The sequence below is a fragment of the Oenanthe melanoleuca genome, chromosome 1A (assembly GCF_029582105.1).
Source record: "Oenanthe melanoleuca isolate GR-GAL-2019-014 chromosome 1A, OMel1.0, whole genome shotgun sequence".
Classification (NCBI taxonomy): Eukaryota; Metazoa; Chordata; class Aves; order Passeriformes; family Muscicapidae; genus Oenanthe; species Oenanthe melanoleuca.
Window position 1 is genome coordinate 11,962,095 of NC_079334.1, and position 17,369 is coordinate 11,979,463.

The 17,369-nt window shown below is 41.7% G+C and overlaps 1 protein-coding gene across 1 annotated transcript in view; it reads right to left on the reverse strand.

The window, feature by feature from the left end:
- Positions 1–15,493, reverse strand: part of ATXN10 (ataxin 10) — a 92,429-nt gene extending 76,936 nt beyond the window's left edge. The window contains exons 1-3 of the mRNA XM_056516203.1: positions 15,378–15,493; positions 9,066–9,257; positions 7,561–7,643 (exon numbers count right to left, since the gene is read on the reverse strand). Coding sequence (XP_056372178.1) covers positions 7,561–7,643; positions 9,066–9,257; positions 15,378–15,457 — 355 coding nt within the window. The 5' untranslated portion in view covers positions 15,458–15,493. The remainder of the gene's footprint in view (positions 1–7,560; positions 7,644–9,065; positions 9,258–15,377) is intronic.
- Positions 15,494–17,369: the final 1,876 nt, after the last annotated feature.

Consider the following 17,369-nt stretch of genomic DNA (forward strand, 5'->3'; position numbering starts at 1 on the left):
AAAGATGAGAGTGACTCCTTTGGTAATATTGGCATTCATTAAAGAACATTTAAGTTCCATAACTGGCCACTCTGTTTCTCTTTCCTGTTGATTTAAAATACTTTGCTGAATGTCCAGGCATTTAAAACAATTTAAAAATAGGTGAAAACTAGTTACACTGTGATGCCAATACGTAAGCCTCTAATACCCAGACTTTTCTACTCACTGGCTCTGCAAAGAACTCCAATGCATTCCCAAAACTCCAAGTATTTACTTCTAACTCTTTCTACTGTCAAAATAGCCTTCTTAAGGGGACCACAGCCTTCTAGGGGAAGAAAATAAATACAGAGATAAATAAATATTGACAAGAAACAGTAAACAGTTAAGGAGACATGGCTGCCCATTTAAGAAGGAATACAGGAAAACCAACTAAGTGTGCTTTGGCAAGTTTCAAAGGATTTCCTTCCCCTGCTCTTTTAAGTACCTTCAAAATTAGCCACTCTTGATTTTCCACTGTAATTCCAAACTGCCAATCCTTGAGTGCAGAAATGGAAAAGGTCAGAGCAAAGAAACATCTCCTGGTTTTATTCATTGAGTGAGGATGGAATTGAAAGTTTTGTTTCCCCTATATCCTCTTGAAAAAATAGAAATCACTTCACTGGTATTTACCCATTTTTGTTTTCAGGAATACTTTTGCAAACCTAACAATTTAACCTTGTTTTATTCATGTTGTTCTTCAGAAAAACAAAACCACTCAATTAAATATCTCCTTTTATGTAAACCTTTAAAAAGTACTTTGAATTAACAACTTTTTAGAATGGTGAAGATACCCAATGTAGCTGCTGGAAATTTATTTCCTCTTGCCATTGATTTTTGGGGATCTCTCCTATCAAAATGCCAACATGATTTTCTAGTATTACCTGAGCACCTACAGCTTATATTCAGTGGCTTTTGAAACCCAGGATGTCTTCACCTTCAAAAGCTTACAAAGAAATCAAGAATCCTTCTTTGACCAGCCACGTGATGTTCTCCTGTAGACCTCAGGCAAACATTTGTCTTCTTACTTCATCCAAGATGAAATGCTTCCTTCCCATTTGGCCTTTGCAAGAAACAATCTCTGAAGCTACAGATAGGCCTAGGTCCCTTGCATCTAATTTTTGAAGAACATGCACACCCCTGTGCTTTTAAAAATTTTGTTTTAGTATATATGAAGGAATTATATTTTTATTTATACAGAGTTCTGAATTCAAAGGTTACTCATTGCTATCTCTTCTGCAGAGTGCTTCTCTTACACATTGATGGATTAAAAAACACCTCCCAAGGCACTTTCTTCCCAGAGCATGAGCAACCCATAAAGCACCAATGGGTCAAGAGCGACTGGGTTTTCATTAACTCAAAGAAAAATATGCATGAGAACTGATCAGGTCCAGAACAGCTGGAGGAGCAGTTCAACAACATTGACTGAGGCTGAACCCACTGTACCATTAACGGTCCTGGTGGACAGAGGAGAGAGGGAAAAAAAAGGTGGCAGAAAAGCAGAGAGAAAAAAGGAGGATAAAGGAAAAAGAAGAGAGGAAAAAGTAGACAGAGGAAAAAAAAAGAGAAAAAAAAAGAAAAAAGAAGAGACAAAAATGAAGAGAAAAAATAGAGAAAAAGGGAGAGAGGGAAGAGAGAGGGAAAAAGAGGAAAAAAAGGGTGGGAGGAAGAAAAAAGGCTCAAATAAATTAATGTTTTTTATAGCTCCCTTGTAAGAACATGGCATTTGTAGTACTTGAAAAATGCTTAAAATAAGGTATCACATATTTTCCCACACATCCTCCCTCACAAAAGGAAGCATGAACAGGTGTTAGACATACAATATTCATGTTACTGAACATCCTACCAGAAAATGCTCAAGTTACTATAATAAGGGCAGTATTAAAAAATTTACATAGAGTAATCTTTCATCACTGCTTTTAATGGAATGCTGTAAGTTCTGTTCTGAAGAGTATCTGTAGCTGTTTAACTACACCTAAACACTTTGCATAAAATTGGAAGCAAGGTCAAATTCCTGTTCATAGATTCAAGCTACAATCCACTACAATTTAACCAAAGTTTCTGGACTTCATAGAATTATGAGCAGAGAACACCCCCAAACCTTGCTCTAACAGGCAGCACACCTGCACACAGGCTTTGGCTGAGATCCCCAGCAGTGGCTGTGACATGAATCCAGGCTCTTAACATTCTGTACCAAAAAAATTCTGTACCAGCAATAGTGTGGCAGCAGGACCAGGGCAGTGACAGTCCCCTGTGCTAGCATACTGCTGAGGCACCTCCAATCCTGTGTCCAGTTCTGGGCCTTTACTTAAAAAATTCAAGACACTTAAGGGCTAGGAGCATGTCCAGGGAAGGGAATGAAGCTGGGGAAAGGTCCAATGAGGAGAAGCTGAGCCAGCTGCTGGAGAAAAGGAGGCTCAAGGGGAACCTTCTGGCTCTCCACAATTCACTGACAGGAGGGGGCAGCTGGGGGAGCTCAGGCTCTGCTCTCAGGGAATAAGGGAGAGGATGAGAGGAAATGGCCTCAAATGGTGCCAGGGAACAGTCAGGTTGGACATCAGGAGGAACTTCCTCACAGAAAATGTTGTCAGGGACTGGCAGGGACAGCCCAAGGAGGTGGTGGAGCCCCATCTCCAGAGGTGTCCAAGGAATGGATGGACATGGCACTCAGTGCTCTGGTCTGGGTGACAAGGTGGGGATCAGTCACAGGCTGGACACGGTGGTCTTGGAGGTCTTTTTCAACCCCAGTCTTTTCATGATTCTGTGATACTCATGTTAACACATTTTATGTAGCTCTTTGGGTTGTCAAAACCGCTAAAAACTATGGAGGCCTGGCATCAGCACAGCAATAGCAATACCTGTGCCAGTTGGTTTAAAGTAAGGTCAGTATCACCAGCAGCCTGGATGTGAGGAATACTGGTGGGATGCTTGGAGCACCTCTCAGGCAAGCATTGCAGCTGAGACCCCAGCTCTGCACAGAGAGGACAATCACCTCCTTCAGAGACTCACACAAGTTGTCCCACACAGGGCAGGTATGAGGCATTTTCACCCGAGAGGACAGAAATGTATTTTGGCAGGACAGAACTGTATTTTGGCAGTTAAATATTTTTTAAGCAATTATATTGGAATTCAAAGAGCATTCTTAAGCATCAGCAGTACTTTGAAGTACTTCACCTTTGAAGGTGAAAAGTTTGAGAAGATCTGTTTACAAACAAAAACATTAAAGCTCCTTCTGTCCAAGCTGGGGTGGGATTCAATGAAAGGATCAGATGGGACGCTGCCTATAGAACATGAGCTTGCCACAAAACAGCCGTGTCCTTGCTTGAAATTTATCAAGGAGACAGAAAGCTATCCTTTGGGCTTTTTCCAGATTTTGGAGAGGGATCCTAAATCCAGCTCTTGCATTCTGGAACCTAAAGATCCATCATCTTGACAAACCTCAATGTACCTTCACAAAGATCTGCTGGATTCCACTGGAAAGCTTAAGATTTGCCACAGGAAAAAGGAAAAAAAAAAACCAAACAAACTTAACAGAAAACCAAACGAAGACACATGCTGTGAAGTGAAGGAGATTTTCTACTTGGGCTTCTGACAAGGATACTTCCTATGTCTGCTGCAATCCCAAACATACTGAACTATTTCTGAGCTCTTAAGAGATCTGGGTCTGCTTTAAGTTCAGTTGAAGTTCATCAGCTGCTCCTCTGGCAAGTGTTCTTGGTCTTCATACCCACAGCAGAAAAAAAGGCTGCTAGGATGAGACTCCTCTAACTAAAAAAAAAAAATTAAACTAAAACAAAAGGGATGTGGAGAGGGTACTTTAGAAATTTCATTAAATCTATATCCTACAGGGAATTTTTTCCTTCAGATTTAAAAAATTTAGTATCTTATTATCTATTTATTGGAAGACTGTGGTCCTAAATCAGTTAAGAAACACAAAAGATCTTCTTGCATGTAGTGTTCCTGCAAGAGCAGGTACGGTTTCTGCATCTTCAATCCCCATTCAAATTAATTCTGAACTGGGCAAAGGGGGCAGCATTTATCACCTTGTCTGTCTTCCCACCAGGAATATTCAAGTTCTGTTGGCTTCTTCATGCAATTCCTAAGAGCAGTACAAAACACACATTGTTCAAGACAGATTAATTGTAAGAAAGATTAGTTTTAAGACTGTCTTTGATTACTACAGATGTGCTATGTTAGCAATTATGGGAAATAAAACTAGGCTATGGAGTTCAACTCAAAGTAAATGGGAAGTAGGCAAGGAGAAAGAGAAGGGACAAACATCTAACTGTAACAATACCATAAAAGAAAGGACTAAAAATGCTAGTGTTTTTTAAATGCAAGTATCAAAAAGCAAGGAGACTCTTATTATGGGGACAGCTGGCTTGTATGTATGAATTAACTATTTTTCAATCTACCTGAAGTTTCAAACAGCTATTTCAGGACAGACATCTTATCTCACCTTCAAGGATTCTGGCCCATTGCCTCAGTAGTATATCATGTACTCAAAACATTAACTTTTTCCATAGCTGGGTAAGACAAGCATTACAAACATACAGAAATTTATCAAGTTTTTTAAAGCATTGAAAAAAAAAAGAAAAATATGTACAGTGAAAACATGCAGTAGAGTTGTTTCAGTAAATACACTGAATTGAGGAGCCCAATTAACCATGTATGTATATAACCCCTGGGCAACTATTTTTAAAGTATTACTCCTAGCAGAGAGAATGCAAAGGAGACTAGATTTATTTGAATAAATATTAGCAACAGTTTTTAGTCATACCACTTTGTGCAACATCACCTTTTTTGTTTCCTGGATCATGTCCTCTCCCTTAACCATCACACGGGTCACAGCAGTGGCCAAAGAACACATACTTTTATTTCATTTCTCCTTTTATCCATTTGAAATTGTACTACTCTGAACTTTCTAACAAAAATGATCACACCACTCACTTACTAGTCTTTACAGCTACTCGTGAATTAGAGTGCAAACTTGCCATAGATTAGATTAAAAGAATATTTCAGTCTGCAGAAAGAATTTTCAATCTCATCTTTGTAAATATGGTAATGTTGGAATTTCAAGTTTATTTAGCCTACAATGATTTGTTCTGGGAATTTTTCACAGGAACATGATCTGAAACATCATTTAGTGCTGTTCACCCTGCAGTACAGCCTTACCACCTCCTCCTTGTTCTTCGTTGCTAGGGAAGCTACATGAAGGTATTTTAAGAACCTTAAGAATTTACACAGGCACCAAAAGGGATCATCCAATCCAACCCACGAGGGAGGAAACGAGACACACCCAAATGAACAACCTGAAATACTTCACTTAACACCTAATTATCTGCAAGAACAAAATACACATGCTACTCAAGCCCTATTTCCTATATGAAACAAGAGGAGTTTCATGAAACAGAATTACAGTTAATAAACACAGTACCATTTACTAATTTCATGGATCTCTTTCATTTCAACAGTGCTAAGTCCAATTTAGCAATTTGCTTTGTTACAACTAATAATCCACAGTCAAATGTAACTTCTGAGGTAAACCCTGCAGAAGGAATCAGTGCTCTAGGCACTACATTAATTTCCACTTAGAATAAAAAATTCACTTAGAAAAAAAATCACTCAGCAAGGAATTAGCAACATATGCTTGTCTACAATTTTTCTTTTGTTGCACTAAAACACGTGGAATACACGAGCCATGCTCATCACAGAGGTTCCCCAAGGAGATCAATGCTACTTACAGCATTAAATGAACCACCTATCCCGGGTAAATACAGCAAATCTTAGTTATAACTCAGATGTATTTACTGAAAGGCTATGAAGAGTAATAGTCACAAAACAACTTTTACTGAAATCCTGTTAAAAACTGTCTTGTCAATGCCACCCTTATAGGTAATGGTAATGTTGAGAAGTAGAGATTTTACACCATCCTCTGGCTAGGAAAAAGTGCCTGATGCAGATAATCAAATTACTGGGTTTTATCCTCCTTTCCTTTTTGCTCAATAGCATTCCCTCTCCTTCCTCAAACCCATGAGCAGAGAACAGCACACACGTGACAGCCCAGCAAAGACGGGCCAGCAGCCATGAAGCCCAAGGGAAGACCTCAGGTCATTCCTGTATCCAACAATGAACACATCCTGCTTCCTCTACTGCAGGTGCTGGGCAGCCCCTCTGGCAGGTGGCATTCTTAAACCACACTTCCTGATGCTTTGAAGGGGCTGAAGGTGGAAGCCCACTTTCCCAGAACAGGTTTTTGAGCCCACTACTGTCCAAGGCCCCAGCAGGGACAGTGACAGGCTGGACAGAAACAGTATTTTGGCTCCCATCACTTTTTCTTTTATCTTGCTGGTCTGCAAAGCAATTCACAACTGTGGGGCAGGATGCTCTTGCCCTCTATGACCTTTCCCAGTCCTTCCTGTGACATGGCTTGAAAGCCACTCCTGTGCACCATCAATTCCTCCTCTTTAGGGCCACTGAGCAAGCCCTTTTTGCCACCCACAGAGCTTACAGTTCAGCTCCTCCCACAGTGAAGGGCTGTGCTGGCATCACCGACCCTTCCCTGGCAGCAGGATTCCAGCAACAGGTCCAGGGGTGAACCTGGCTTAAGCATAATACCCTCACGTGCCCATAGAGCATCACTTGGAGCCAAACACATCAGCAAAAAGGAAACCCAGTCTGGACTTCATTGCTCCCTCACAGCTTCATAAAGCTGTTTGAGGGTAAGGTACCATATGACAGCTGTTTAACCTGCTTTCACAGAATGACAGAAAAGCAGCAGCAGAAATGCACTAAAGAACCTCATCCGAGGAACAGGAGTGAAAAGAAATAAAGAAAACAAACATGCTTTACTGTCTGCAAACACAGACAGTCACAACAGGAGTCCAATGTATAAAGCTCCACATGCACACACTTGGAAAAACAGATTGTGAGGAGAAAAAACTGAAAATGAAAATATCCAGTGAAATGAGTACCAATAGCTACCATGAGGGAGGAAGGGTAACACAGTCACATTTTCTCTTCACTGAGTTGAAAGAAAAAACTCATCTGCTGAGGAAATGTGAACACTACTCAAATCAGTACTAAACTCTAGGCAGATACCATCCTGACTGGCCAGCAACCATGGCACCCAAACGAAAATTAAAAACAATTTTTAGGAAGTCACAGTCAAATTTGCTTGCTGGAATCAGATAAATTATTTTAAGTATCAACGAATAAAAAGACACTATAACAGCAGAATGTATTTTGAATGGAGGTACTACACAAACTTTTCCTTGTATAAAACCAAATATCCTGCTCCATATTAAACTTTCCACATATCTTTCCTTTAGCAATCTATAAGGAACAGATCAGTGAAAATCCAGCTGAACTAGACTTGAGGCTGAGACCTTTTTCAAGCAGTCTAAGAGAGGGCCAATTCTTAACTGCAATTCAAGAAAGAATTAAGCTTATTTATAAAACAAATGCATCAGTAAAGTGACATCATACCACCCGTGTAAAAAAATCTAGCGCAGGCTATACATTTAACAAAATCCCCAGCCTTACCAGTCAGTAACAATTCTTCTTTTATTTGTATTCCATGAAGCAACTTTATCAAATGGACAGATGTAGAGATGAGACCCAAGTTCCTATTATTAAATTGAGAAAAAAACCAAGATAATTTACTTGATGTGAAACACACTCAAAAAATTCAAAAGGCTTTTCACCAAAGTTAACAGGAAAACTTTAGCATCTTCAGGACCTCTGAAACAAAAATAGTTTCTCCTACATTACTGCCTGCCTATCAGTAGCCACACTACTACCATCAGAAGCAAATCAAAGGGGTTTATTGCATCATCCTGCATTTTATCAATTTTGGGCACAGAACCTTCAGAGCTAAGTACCTTTTCTTCCCTTTTTGCTATTCTTCCTATCAGACATTAAACATTAGCAAATTATTAATATAATTTCAACAGCTTTATTTGTGTAAAAACTTTTCTTTGTCTGGAGGTCAAGCATCCAGAACAAGAATCATGTATCTTACTTCATAATAAACTTGGAGGATTTTCAATGCCAACAAAGCAATTAGTGACAGCTACCAAAAAACAACAGGGCCAGCTCAAAGGGAAAGATACACAACTCTCAGAGAGAAGCAGAGAAAGCCAAGTAATTATTTATCCTTTCTCCAGCGAGGAGGAATCATAGGTAGACTCTCAGAATGATTTGCATTGCAGTTTCTCTGGCATTAACAAAATTCTGCCCCAGCACAGAAAGTAAGACTTGGTCCCACGTTAAAATTACATTTAGTTCAATAAATCAAATTTGACAAATCCCAATAAGCCAATTTTTAAGACTATAGTCCCCAATAACTCTCTGCTATAACCAACTTACAACAAGCTCGGGGAGCTCTTTTGTTGGTTGGTTGGTTTGGGGTTCTTGTGGGGCAAGAAGGGTGTTTGTTGCTATTTTGCTGGGTTTTTTAAAAACATCAACCAGACTATCAGATAACTACAGCTGGTTGTATCACAAGCATCCCTCAATGTTGCAACAGATACAGGCAAAGAATAGAACAGGAGTCAGACTGACTTAATATCCTTTAAGTTCAGCTTGCCTGTATATATGCATCAGGATTAATATGCACAGTTCTACATGCTGTGTTTTACTAGGAAAACCAGACAGATCTAAATGAACCTTAAAATACATAGTAATCCTGTAACTGATTATTAAGACCATTTACTTATTCATTATGTCATTAAAAAAACTAAAGAAAGAGAAAAAAAGGATAGTTCTACAGTCAGGCTTCCAACAGGCTTATATAATTAGTGTAAATCAACTCGCATTGTGAACCCAAACACTTTGTTCTATTACTGAGCAGGGCCCCAAACTGGCCTACAAATAGGTCAGCTATTTTTGTTTCTAGCATATTTGAATTCAAGTGATTGTATCAAGCAGGAAATGCCAGTTAATAAATCAACTAACACAGCAGTGTAAAATAAGAATCTATTTTATAAAACCACACAAACATCAGAACCTCGTACTTGGGTATGGGCTAAAAGGGATCATAACTGTACCTCATGACATGTTGATTCTTGGCACACTCAACACAGGCATTCCTCAGACATCTGAAGCACTCTGCTATGAGCAGCAGGCAGGTATCCAGATCTGCCAGTCCACAGGAGTCCTTACAGGTCTGCTCAATGGCACTCGAGGTGCTTGTCAGGATTTCCAGGACATTCCGAAATACACTTTCTTCTGCTGTTTCTCTGAAACACATATATTTGTGGTGAAGAAAAAATATAAATGCACTCCTACCAAAAAGCCTATGACATTGACACTTATTGTAAACCCAAAGATGTTTCTTTAGCCATCTTTAGCTATTCAGGGTATTTAACTACTCAGAGTCTTTCAAGTAGAAAGAACAAAAATCTTCCCACCAGCTTTTTTAGAAAAGGGGCTGTAGGAGAGCTGTGTTGCCTTAGTATTCCTCATGACTTTTCAACAGCTCTTTTGGAATTTTACTAAAAAGAAAAAAAATTGTCCCTAATACATATAGCTGGCAGATTTATACATGACACTGTATGCTGCTTTAAGAGGAATTGCTTTAGTTAATGAACACAGTTTATATGTCTAACATTAGATGTTTCAGAAGAATAAGGTATCAGAAGCTCCAGCCTGCTGCAGATTTCCTCGGAGGGACAAAGTCATGGAGAAAGCTGGTAGCTGCACAAGCACCGTTCTGAAATGTGGGAATCACGGTCAAGGGAAAAAGCCAACTCTCTTCCACCTCAGCAGACAACTACCCAACACAGAAGGTACCAGGCCACTTCCTGGAGCACCCAGACCAAGGAAAACAGCACTACCAAACCACAAGCATATGCAGGAAAACGTATGACTGGATGACAGCTGATGCTGCTGCTCCATGAAGATTCACCAGGCTCCCAGGATGGACACAACACATCTACACATCATCTGTCAAACAGAGCTAAACATTTCCAAACTACAGCCATTCATCTACTCTATGGCTTGGTTTTATGTCCCCAAAAGAGATGAGGGCAGCACATGACAATGTTGCTAACTCAGTTCTGATACCACATGATGGTGGAGATAAGCCACAGCAGAGAGTGTTTATGGCCTTGCTACAGGGAAGTTCAATAAATTTGCTCATCCAATACTTCTGACTGCGATCAGGAAAAGGAAATCCAGATGCAGCCTCCTTGAACCTTAAATAGGCTTGTCATGTACTCAGGATCAAACAGAAGAAAGTGAGATGAGAGAAAATATAAAGTAGCATTAAATAAAATGTTCACACAGAAAACTCTTCCTAAAGGAGATTTTTAAAACCTCTTGATCAAACACTACTGGGTGATATATGCATTCTGCTGCTCACTCAAATGCCTACACATTTGCACAATTCGAAATTCTACCTTCTCTTTCATAAGTGATCATGGCCATAAATCAAACCATGGAACCACCAAGATTGGAAAAGACCTTTAAGATCATCAAGTTCAACATTAACCAAACACTGCCAATCCACCTTGTCCCTAAGAATACCCTTAGACATGCCTGGAGATACTATTTCCCACTCTGCTCCTGTCATGTTTTCTTTCCTAGACAAAACAACACTCCTAGTGTTTACTCACAGTTCACATTTTCTAAGTCCCTTAACAGATTTATTTTCTCCAATAGTGACACTTTTATGCTAGGCTACATCTTACTGATAGTACAGTGCCTCCAATGTTGAGGTCTGTTAGAGTATGGAGGAGACTTACAAAGAAGGGGCAGTGCTGTAGGAACTACAACAATGTATACAAATATCACTGAATTACCACATTAGGTCAGATCTCCAGGAAGCATGTATTTCATTCTGCAACCTTGATCAAATATATTGATCAAGGTCAATACATTCACACATTGTCCATGTACACTGAAACATTAAAAAACCCACCACAGCATCACTGAGAATTATGGGGCAGAAACTACATTTTACAGTGGTGCAATACTAAAGGGAAAACACCAAAGAGGCACAAAAAACAAAGACCAAAAGAAGAGCTGGCCCTCAGTCATAGAGAAAACAGTGGAGCTTACATAACCAGAAAGAAAGTTTGGAATTTGGTTTTGGTTTCAAGACCGAAGAAAATATATTCATGGAACTTGAACCTTCAACTTACAAGAAGCAGTGCAGCTCCTTCCACTTCACGATGTGCCAAGAGAAGACTCAGTGGCTAATGTACCACAGTCCCCATGGGAAATGCACCAGAGACAAGTTTTTCTAAATGTCAGAAGAGCTATGGTCTGATGAGATAGCCCCCAGCCAGGGAGTGCTTTCTACATTGAGCAGAACTATTAGTTCCGATTCCTTCAACTCTGACGTTACTCTGAAATGGGACCACTCAGCCCACTGTAGTTTCCTTCATATCAGCCTATGCCTTTTGCTGGATTATCCCATGAAACCAGTCATTTCCTAACCCAACTGCAAAATACAGAAACCAGTGGTCAGTCAAGACGTACTACTGTACAACATTCACTTATTTAAATTGGTAAAAGAGAAATGAAAGAAGCCAGAAGAACTTTTGTGCACATTTTTGTGACTCCACGGGTAAAAGGACACCTTACAGTTATTCTTGTGCTGGAAAAGCTCTACTCTCCTGGCAGAGCTACGCAGCAGAACAGAACTTTCAGTCAGACACTGGATCAGAAGCATGCTGAGCTGCTGTGACAACTTTTCTTTTAAAATTATATTGAAAGTAGAAAAAAAACAACCCTAAGAGTGCAGACATTTCCAGTAAAATACAAAGCTGAAAACCTTGTGTGTCCTAATGGAGCAAGTGTGAGGTACACAAGGAAGTATCTGTCCTTGCTGTATATGTGGAAGGAGATGTTGATTTTTTACATCATCGAGGAGAGACAGAACTCCAAATCCACCTCTTGTACACTACGAAAGAAAACCCAGACTGCTCAAGCCAGACCATTCCAGGCAGAAATCAAGTCTCAAAGCCTAAGTGAGCAAGCAAAAGGTATTCTGAATGAAGATGGATTAACTTAAATGTTATTTGATAGAGCAGGATTCTGTTCTGAGAAAATTTACATGTGAGTCTTGTACCTAAGCATTCAAATAGCACTGCAATCTGAATGTGTACTACAAAGGAATTTTAAAAACTGTCCTTCTGAATAAAAAAATCCTCAAATTAGCAAGAATAGCAGGAAAATAATTAGCTGATATTAAGAAACCAGCCAAGACTGACTTCAGGAAACTGTTCCACAGCAATGCTTACTAACAGTTTTTTAAAAATCATCATTTTTCAGCAGTACAACAAATATTCATATACAAAGCAGCAGCTATAAATATTAAAAACATATTTTTTAAATGGAAAGTATTTTCCTTCCATAATATTTTCCCTAATTTTTAATTTATAGAACTACCAAAGAGCCTCCTAAATTTAGATTAAAATAATACCTTGCATTGTAAACAAGCCTTGAAATCCAAACAGAACTGCTTTGTGGATATTCCACAAACTTCCATTTCCTGTGTCTGGTTGCCTAACACAGCAGCTCCACAATTTGCTATTGCTACCTGTCCTTCATCTCCACATTAAGTTCAGCAAGAATACAAAAGGAAGCAAAGGGTACAGCAGCCTAGCACTTGGACAAGGAGGACACACACAATTTCTTGTTAAGTCAAAACAAAGAGTCAGAATTCCTGTACACATGCCAAAAGGAAGATTACTGTCACTCCTTGTAAGACCTGTTTGATTATTAAAAGCAGAAACTACAAGATACCACTCTAGTGAACACGGTGTTAAAAACAGTAATGAAACTGTGTTCAAAAGCCCAGGGTCCAAAAAAATCGTGACACTAGTTAGGAACTATGTGAACAAATCCACAAATTTATAATTCTGTATTTCCACTCTAAGTTTTAGGTACTTGCACAACTCCATTCCTGTAAGCAGAGTCCCTAAAAAGCCTTTAAAGTACTTATCCTAACAACATTCCGAGGAATGAAATAAAGCCATTCTCTTGTTTTTGTAGCTTAGTAAAGAAGGCATAAGGAAATCAACTAAAAGCACTGGAAGCCTCAAGTAAATCACATAGCCAAATGCAAGTCTCCCAAATTCCACATCACAGTCTCATGGTAGGGGCTTTGTGGCCTCACTTTATTTCCTTCTGAGTTACAGAATACCAGAACCCACATTTTTAATGTATTTTGTTTCCACGAACAGTGAACAGTCCTGTAATAACAAAAGAATTGTCACTAAATATCACACTTTCAAACACAAACCATCCATTGGCTCGTGTCTTCGTGACTGAACAGCACCAACAACCAGATTTGCCAGAGTTGGCAAGTTTTCTGCCAGAGCTGCTCCTAGATCCATTCTGCCACATCCTATGGGATGTAAGGTAATGCTACAGCTTTGTCCTTCTGGAAGGGCAACTACAGAGTCTCTCTTTCAGCCCACCTGTACCCACAAAACTTGGCTCTTTTGCAGAATACCTGCTCTTCTTTCAAGCACAGTGGCAGAGGTTTCAGGGAGCAAGACAGAGAAAGCATCAGTCCATAAGCCCAGAATTTGTACAGGTCCTCCCTTCTTTCCAGAGAAACTGAGATGAACACCAGAACAAGGTCTCCTAGGTCTCCTGCATCCATGGAGATCACAAAAAAATATTTGTGAGCACATCAACCCCCCTCGCCCCCTGACTTTTAAATGTGGATTTGAAAGACAAAACCATATTGGGAATTTAAACAATCAACACAAAACACCAGCAGGATTTTACACCAAGCTTAAGTCTGTTTTTTTCATTCTCAGGTGTCAAGACCTTCAAATAATCACTGCTAGAAGTGAGCACAAGCCTCCCACTGAGCTGTGCCTTCTCCCTCCTTCCAGGAAGAGCAAAACCCATTCCTCTAAGCCCAGTCTACCAGCTGAACCTCTGCAAGCCCAGCTTCTGCCAAAGCCAACAGTGCTGTGTGGTATTTCAGAGGTCTCCCTGACCTTACAGGCACTGCTCCATATCAGCCCCGTTTCTCCAGCAGACCCATTCTGTCTTTATTAATCTTAAACCTACTGAGGGGCATCCAACCTTTCCTCCAATGAAGCCAGTGCAGCCCACCCTGCCACACAGTGCATGCCCTCTGTCCCTAAGGCCCACAGTCACCACCCTCATCCAAAGCTTTGGCCTTACGTGGGAACAAGACTGTCACCCAGAAGGGCCTCACACAGGCACATCTCACCCACTTCTGCTACTCCTACAGCTACATCCCACCTGTGTCTGCCCAGAAAGGCACCACAAGCCCCAGAAGCGGCGCACGCAAATCCCATGAGGTTCAAAAAACCAAGTGCTGATGCTGCACCTGGGTCAAGAAAACCCTGCTGGGAGATCAACCCAGGCTGGGGATGAGCAGATGGAGCATCCCTGAGAGAAGGACTTGGAGATGCTGGAGGGTGAGAGCTGGACATGCCCAGGCCATGTGCACTGGGACCCTGAACCCCCCTGTGCTGGGCTGAGCCCCCAGCGTGGGCAGCAGGGAGGGGGGTTCTGCTCCTCTGCCCCACTCAGGTGAGACCCCACCTGCAGAGCTGCCTCCAGCCCTGGGATCCCAGCACAGGAGGGACATGGAGCTGTTGGAGTGAGTCCAGAGGAGGCACCAAGGTGATCAGAGGGATGGGGCAGCTCTGTTATTAGGAAAGGCTGGGAGACTTGGGAGTGCTCAGCCCAAAGAGCAGCTCTGGGCTGATCTATCTGATGCTTTCCAGTACCTGAAGGGAGCCTACAAGAAGATGGAGATTATTTACACAGGCCTGAAGTGACAGGACAAGGAGGAATGGCATCAACCTGTCAGAGTAGGTTCAGATTGGATGTTAGGAAGAAGTTTTTCCCTGTGAGGCTGGTGAGGTACTGGCACAGGTTTCCCAGAGAAGCTGTGGCTGCCCCTGGATCCCTGGAAGTGTTCAAGGCTGGATGGGGCTTGGAGCAGCCTGGGATAGTGGAAGGTATCCCTGCCCATAGCAAGGGTGGGATGGGATGAGCTTTAGTGTCCCTCCAACCCAGTCCATTCTGTTATCTCCTGGATATTTTATGTCACCCACGACTAAGAGACAAACACCTTTCCTCCGTGCTACAGGTACAAGGACTGAGCACACTGCAGCTCCTCACGGACTCCCCGGGGACAGGACAGAAGAGACAAATCACCCCCCGACACGCACATCCCCAGGAGAAGCTGGGGATGCAGAACCTCTCCAGACGGAACCTGATCCACACCCCTACGGGGCTACTGAGAGCCTCTTTTCCGGCCCGCAGCCGACTCCATGAGGGGCAGGACCGCGCTGGGAGCCGAGGTGAGTCCTGCCCGACATCCACCGGCACCGCCGCTCCCTGCTCCCCGCTACCTGGGCTGCGCCTCCCGGAACAGAGCCGACAGCGCCCGCAGGCTCTCCAGGCGGGCCGCGGGCAGCGCCGCCGCCGCCATCGCCCGCCCGGCCCCGGCCCCGGGCCCGCTCCGCCCCCGCGGAAATGGCGGCGGCGCGGCCCCGCCCCAAAATGGCGGCGCTGCCTCAGGGGCGGGCTGCCGGCCCGGGTCCTTTTACTCTCCCGTCCCTCGCCTTTCCCTCGATTTTCTCTTGCTCTGCCTCCTTTTCCCCGTCGGAAGCTCGCCGCTGCTGCTGCGCGGCCCGCACCTCTCCGCGTGTGCTCTTGGAGATACGTGTATCTAAACAAATGTTAATATAAAAGTACATAAATTGCGGGATTCATTATTTCATGCTTAATATCCTAATGATCTCCCAGCCTGTGGCAGGGGTGTGGAACTAGACGATTACTAAAGTCCTTCCCAGTCCAAGCCCTTCTGTGATTCTATGAATAAATACTACTTTGTTTCAGGTTTTAAAATATTTTTAAACTAAATATTAATTTTTTTGTTTATTTTTTTAATATCGTCCAGCGTTTTCTAAACACGTATGAAAAATTCATCTGTATGTGTGTGGGTAGGAAATTAGCTTCCAATGGATAAAAAGAATAATTGTGGCCAAGCACTATAGAAAGCTTTGTTAGACAAAATCATCAAATCACAGCCTGGTTTGGGTTGGAAGGGACCCCAAAGCCCATCCAGTGCCACCCTCTGCCTTGGACAGGGACACCTCCCACTGTCCCGCCTGGCCTGGGACACTTCCAGGGATCCAGGGGCAGCCACGGCTTCTCTGGGCACCCTCACAGGGAAGACACTCAAGAGTTCAAGATCAATTCTTATATACATTATAAAATCTATTTTTTTACAGATTACTCACAGATGTTGTATCTTAAGCTCATCTGATCTAGTTCTCTGAACAACAGGCAGATCCCTTAAAGATGCAGCTTTTCACCCAGAGAGTTTAAATAACATTTGTCTTAGCACAGCTTTGGGGAACTACAAGAAGGGAAACAATCCACCTACAGCCAACTACACCAGAAAACAAAATTATGTAGAACTTACTTTTAAGAATTCTCCATCAAATTAAGAGATAGGCTATGCTCTTGAGGCAACAGTGCTTGAAGCTGGAAACAGAGAAGGACCTGGAATTGCCTCACTCCAGCAAATGCTGGCTCTGCAGGAGGCAAAGCAGGTCAAAGATATTGAATCCCTCCTATCTCAAATGTTGTGAGAGGGCCACTTGTTCTAATCACAGTGTGTATACTGACTGTGCTCCTTTTTTACTGGGGGCAACTTCCATCAGAAGATAAAATTGGGCTCTGGAAAAAGTTACTTTACAGTAAAGAAGCAAATCCTGCAGCACAAATATTTTATATGTTTCCGGCATAGATACTAGTTTTCTGACTCTTATTTTGGGTCTGTGTTATATTAAGTATGACTTAGCCCACACACAGCTTTGAAGCTGTAGACCAAAATATTTTATTTTTGTTCTGTTATTTAATAGGATCTAGTGAAATTGATCGATGCACTTGGAAAAATGCTTTGCATTAGGCTCTGTTGCTAAATCTGTGGAGCACACCCGGCCAACATGCCCTCAGTTTCCTGCTTACACTGGGAAAATTACAGGCATTCCTTGCCTTGCCAAGGAATTCTGAACACCTATATTAAGATGAGGAAGAGCAGATCTGAGAGGAGGTAGCACCATCTTTTTAAACATTGAAGGTGAAACAAATCCATATGAAATGGATACTGCTGACTGTCTCAAACCCAAGAATAACTATTGCAATCTGAAGCCAGCTACTAAACAGAGTTTTTTTGGCTTCAGGGTGAGATGTTACACATGTGTCTGAAGGCCATAAAAGAGCAGTTACATTTGATGTTGAGATTTATGTGTCACTTGTTTGTTGTGTAATATCATAAATAAATTTAATTCTTTATAAGATTGAAATCCCTCCATCTGGAAAAAAAGCCTGCA